Source organism: Lepisosteus oculatus, chromosome 2 (assembly GCF_040954835.1).
Source record: "Lepisosteus oculatus isolate fLepOcu1 chromosome 2, fLepOcu1.hap2, whole genome shotgun sequence".
Taxonomy (NCBI): Eukaryota; Metazoa; Chordata; class Actinopteri; order Semionotiformes; family Lepisosteidae; genus Lepisosteus; species Lepisosteus oculatus.
The window spans coordinates 67134193-67140192 of record NC_090697.1 but is presented as its reverse complement, the minus strand read 5'-3'; the positions used below and the strand labels follow the sequence as shown (position 1 = coordinate 67140192).

The window sequence follows — 6000 nt, the reverse complement described above, 5'->3', positions numbered from 1 at the left end:
GCAAGTACATTTGCATAATGTACGTGTTTCCTTTAGCTTTTTTTTTAAAACGGTCGTCTATATCTAAGTCAAAATGTTCAATATTTCAGACTTTGAAAGAAAGTTCTTTAGAGGCACGTCCCAGCCCGTTAAACCTTTGAAATGACGCGTTTACGTTCAGGTATAACTGGCAAAGAAAGACGGCGCCTTCAAGGATTAATGTATATATTTAATCCTTTGTCTCTTGAACATTTCACTCACATCCAAAAACAGCAACGTTTCATGAAGCTTCGTTTGCACCCACATCACACATCCTAGAGTCACACCTCCCAGGAGAGCGCTTTTAAACGCTGCGATCTGTATCTGTAAATAAACTGCGCACTAGTTTTCTCGCAGCTCATTTGAAGCCATAGAGCACAGGAAATCAACCGCGAATTTAAGAATATTAGTTACTAAAAATGAGAGGCATCTGGATTATCACATTGCTATATTTTGTCTTATTTTGCTTCATGACATCTGTCCAAAGAGGATCATCTGAGGAGTACCGGGCTCGTTTCCAAGATTCACCCAATAAAGCAGACGCCAATGTATACCTGGAGGTATGGTCTTTTTAAAATTGGTTTTACAACGTTATTGTGGAGCAATATTAGACTTCGGGCTTGAAAGTATTCGTACCACAGAGCTGTTAACAAGATCATTGTAATAAGCTACAGAAGCTCTTGAACTGGCAAGAAGAAAAATGCTACCTGGTTGCCAAGAGAAATATCTATTGTTTATTTAAAGCGTAAAGTACAGAATAAAGTATTTAAAGACAATGCAAAAAAGGCGCAAAGTTCTGACTTTAAGGTCGATATGTATACTAATATATAAACACACCTTGTTTCATCCACGCAGATAAATTTGTCAATACTTCGTTTACATGCGCATTAAGAAGCAATCTACAGCTATTACGTTTAAAATGAGTGAGGAGGTATGTACTGCATAGCGTTAAACGTAACCATATTGTTGTTGTTGATTATGACAATTGTAATGATAATGACTTTAAAGAATAGTACAAATGAGAGGAGACCACGAGTCCATAGAAACAGAGATGTTTCTGTATTGATTGGTGTGTATTGTGTGAGCAGGTATTACAGGGGGATGAGGGGTTATCATGCCCTAGGGAGCAAATGTTTGCACTCAATGGTTCCAACCCTTTACCGAAAAATATTTTTATCCAACATAAATAAATCGCTTGTTACGAGAGCCCACTCCAGAAAATAAAAAAAGTTTAACGCTTACTCCTGCACATTTCGGAAGTTCATCTAAGCAGTTGTAAATCTTTTATATTTTTAAACCCTTTTTGTTTGTTTCTGTCACGGAATGGATAGTGGCACTGAAAGGTAAATGATAATAGTTGTAGACTGAAATCAAAATCAGAATCAAGATAGCTTTTATTGGCCAAATAAAGTTCATATACAAGGAATTTACTCCGGTGCACTGGATACGCTGCGTGTGTCACATGACACACAGCCCAGGGGAGTGGGTTCGTGTCCCACGGCGGGCGCAAGGTTCTTGCAACCAAGGAAGTCTCCAGTTGTGACTCGTACCACTGGACCCAAGCTTCTAAGGTCGAGAGAGTAGGACTACTCTAGTGTAACGGCTTTCCCACTTAAAATAAGCTCCCGCACAAGTCTCAGTCATTGTCGGACACGACGGACAACCGACCAATATCACACACAAACAAGACTATTAGAAATCATTAAGACAGTGCACATACAAGTAGTCTGCTCTAAGAAAAAAAGATCTTCCTATGGAAGCCCGTTTCCGCCACGGAGTAAAGAAAACGCGCTGTCGTATCTCGCCGTTTCGACTTTAGATCTAAAAAAATCTGTCTCCAATTATCGCAATTGTGATTTACAATCTAGTCATTTCGATTTTATATCTCGCACGTGCCACATTGTCTCTCAACCATTTCATTGTCTGCCCATTTGTTATTGTAACGGATTCGGGTCGTAGGAACTGTGCCCTCGCCGCTACCACCCTAGTTCGTCCCTCACCGAATGGGCTCGAACCCGACTCTCCGGCGTTGCACAACTCAGCTATACTATAACATCATAAGTCTACGAGTTTAAGTCGCAATTGCGAGATATAAACTCGTAATGTTGGGATACACTGTCGCAATTGACAGAAATAAAGTCATAATTCTGAGATCGAAAGTCGAAACTGCGAGATACCATAGCGCGTTTTGTTTTACTCCCTGGCGGAAAAGGGTTTCCATACTCATCAGATGCCGAGTGGTTTAGGTTTTAATAGACTGGTAGCGTCTTTCTGATGGTCGTTTATGAAACAGGAAGTAACCTAAACTAAACAGGGACGTTCGTCAGCAATCTTTCATGCGTGCTTCTTTTCTGTGGAAATGTATGTCATCAATGGAAGCCAATGACCCACTCCGCAGAGCGAACATCTCACGCGGTTATGCCTTTGCAGCAGTCAAACGTGTTGCCAAAGCATATATACAGTCAGAATGCTCTCAATAATGGCTCTGTAAAACTATATCAGAATTGGTTGGGAGTTACCGAAGTCTTTCAGCTGGTGGCAGAAGTACATTTGTTGCTGTCTTTTTTGGTGATACTGGTGATATTCCCATGTCCCATTTAAGGGTATTAGAAATAATAATCCCCAAAATGTAAAGGACTTCACCACATTCACTGCAACATCTTTGATTACCAGGGAAAGAGGTTTTGTAGAATGTTTCAAGAAATCAACCACCATTTCCACTGTTTTACATGTATTAATCTCCAGGTGGTTGTTAGCACACCCTGATAACTTACGACTCCCCTCCCTCATGTACAGTACATGGTCTCATCATCAGAAAAGGGCAAATATCAGCTGGGCCATCTGAGGAAGCAATAAAAAGGTAAACAATGTTAGCTTATACACTATAGACAATGCATTAAGAAATAAAATGAAGTCACATAATGTGGAAATGATACAATGCAAGTGAAACCTCATTTTTTATAATGTTCAGCATGTTACAACAATATATTGTTGCACTAGAATAAGCCCAGAGAAAATCAGACACATACATTCCTAGGCTTAAAAAATACCCTAGTCTGATAGACTGAAAGAACAGAATCTTTTTCATCTTGAAAAGAATACAAGTGGACCTGACTGAAGTATTGATAATCCACTAAGGCATTGCCAATGGATCAACAGTGAAACAAAAACCAGATGAGATACTGTAAGTGGAAACTATTTAGAAGTGAACTGAGAATAGAAGGTACTTCTTTACACAAAGGGTTGTGCAAGTCTAGGGTTAGCAACAGTACCTGGCCATATTGTGAAAGCCTAAATCCTAGCTTCATTGAAGAAACAGCATTTTAATCAGCTACTAACAACCAAATGACCTAGTCAGGCCACATGGTTTCCTCTCATTTGTAACAATACATAATGTTACATTATGTTACAATACATAAAGATATTGTAAGAGAAAAAAATATAATATTGTCACATTTTAGGCTGTTTGTCGGGTTTCATGCTGATCATTTGTACATTAAAGAGATGTAGGCATTTGTATGAATTCTTCCATTATGAACCATCTTATTTTTAGTACCAATCTCCAGGCCAGTAAGATTTCCCAGAATTTCACACTGTGCGTTGACCAAAAATATTTTCCTTTTTTCCCTAACCTAGCATTGGTCCCCTCGTCGATTAGAGTCTGCATTTGAGTATCTTACTGTTCCTTACATGCTTGATGCGTAACATGTAATAACTGTTATTGACACCCATGTATGAGTAGGGAGGTCATTTCCATTTTCAATTTACTTCTCTCAGGTTGACAGGAGATAGTTATTTACCCAGAGGGTTGTGGGAATATGGACCGAACTGCCCAGACTTGTTTGTACTCAGTTCCTTGATTTTTTTCAAGAAACGGCGGGATGAAATACTTGGATCACTTTTACTTCTACAAAAAAACTACAAAATGGGCTAGATGGGCCAAACTGTTTCCTCTCATTTGTGTTCTTATCACTCCAGTACAAGCTGTATGTCACTTCGAATATAGTCTAAACTAATAAAATGAGACTTATCAAAAAAAGTCAAGGGTTTATAGTCACAAGTCTATAGGTCCTCTGTTCAATGGGCCATTTGTCCTTCACACCCCCAGAAGTTTAGAAGTCAGTGCATTTTGATGTGGTTGGTGCAGAAGAAGAAATGACAACCATAGAGCCTCACTCAATATGTCTGGTTCATCTAAGTCGACTGGGTTGTTTTGGCTATGCTAAGCAATTGCTTGGTATCTACAGTACTTATGAGAACACCAACCTGATCTCCAAATGGATGAAGCAGCTCAGTACGGGGACAACCAGGGGGGATAGGACAATAGCTCCCTCATGCTTCTATACAGGAAATCACAGACTTCTGTCCATTCAAGGTTGACCCAGAAAATTCAAGGGCCTAATCCAGGGGCCAGATCTAGTTGAAACTCTGGATCTCTTTGGCATTGTGGCTAGAAATTAATATCTGGTCCTGAGGGGATTCCTTTCCCCACTCAGAACAAACAAAGAAGGTATTCCTGTTAACACAAATATAAGTACTGCCTGGATTAATTAACAAAGCCAAACTGTTCATCTTATTGTATGTTTGATGATTCAGTTTGTTGTTACTTTCAAATCAATAAATAATAGCTATCAAGTAAATTTCATTATGCTGACCTATTTTTCTTCAGCCACTAGAATCATGTTGTTATATATGCCTAACTGTACCACTCCATTAATTTATGACCTCAATGAATGTGGCATTAAATTCATTGGAGCCAAATATAATTAATCAACCAGAGTCGCTCTCATGTGAAGTTCTCCAGTTCTTCTGTATGCTAATGATTAAGCATAATTCTACTTTTGGTGACCAGAATAAATCCCCACTATGTACCGTATGACCTATGCACTGTCACGATTGTAGTCCCTCCTCCTTAAGGGTGCTCCGGCTCTTTTCACTTTGGACTTAATTCTGTGCACCTGCCCCTTTTTCCAGCCTCCTTCCCGTTCCCCTTAAAAGCCAGACACTCAGTCAGTTCCGGGCTCTGCATCTGATTCCCATATCGGGCGAGCCTGGGACCTGGTTGCACCTGGCTCTGTTATGTTTTTAAGTCTCTGTCTCTGTTCCTGTTCTCCCTGCCGGTTCCGACCCGGTTCCTGGTTTTAATCTCCTGGATGGATCGCCTGGCCATGGATTTATGCTTGTGTTTTTGGATTCCCCGTCTGGATTACCCTTGGATTGTTTGCCTCGGCCACACCTCCCCTGTGCACCAGCGCACTTTGGACATGCCCCCCTGTTTTCATCCCCGTATTCCTGCATGACTTTTTTCCCCAGTGTTTCCTCACTTTTTCGGATTGTGTCGTCCGCATAGGGTCCAGAAAGAACTGTTCGCTACATGCACTTCATGTGCAGCATCAACATTTCAAACACTGCACAGCTGCTAACTGCTAGGTCATACAGTACATGCTTTCATTCAGTTCTCCACATTTCCTAATGGGAATTCAAGTCTCACCACTCAGCATGAGACTGTATTAACATGTTAATTTCCTTACGTATTCCTGTGCTTATCTTATAGATTATATGTACTGTATATAGTGTGTTTTATATGCACATAAAAAGCTTTAAAGACTTTCCTACTCAAGCAGTGTATTACAAAGGTTAGACCCTGAAAATTTAAATTAATTTATACAGTAAAAATTAATATATACAGTATACAGTATAAATTAATACATACAGTATATGTTGTGTACTGTATATTAATATTCTGTTTTGTGTTCAGTAGCAGAGAGCAATCTTCCTCTCTGTGTGATAGGTATCTGTTTGGTTTAGCTACACAAATAACATTTGTCAAATCTTTCAGGTTCAATAAAGCTGGTGAAAGTAAGAGAAACTTTAATATACTTGATATTTAAGAATTTAGGATTAATTGTTTCTACATTATTAGCGCTTGAGTTTTTTACAGTTTAAAAAATATATATGTATTTTGCTAGATATCCTTGTTAA

General features: G+C 39.3%; 1 protein-coding gene across 3 annotated transcripts in view; it reads left to right on the top strand.

The window, feature by feature from the left end:
- Positions 1 to 285: 285 nt before the first annotated feature.
- Positions 286 to 6000, top strand: part of itih6 (inter-alpha-trypsin inhibitor heavy chain family member 6) — a 31275-nt gene continuing 25560 nt past the window's right edge. For 2 of the 3 annotated variants that reach the window (XM_015343308.2, XM_015343301.2), the window contains exon 1: positions 287 to 578. In XM_015343308.2, coding sequence (XP_015198794.2) covers positions 438 to 578 — 141 coding nt within the window. In that variant the 5' untranslated portion in view covers positions 287 to 437. Of the gene's footprint in view, positions 579 to 6000 lie in introns of all 3 variants that reach the window. The other variant, XM_015343295.2, reaches the window with a different exon arrangement.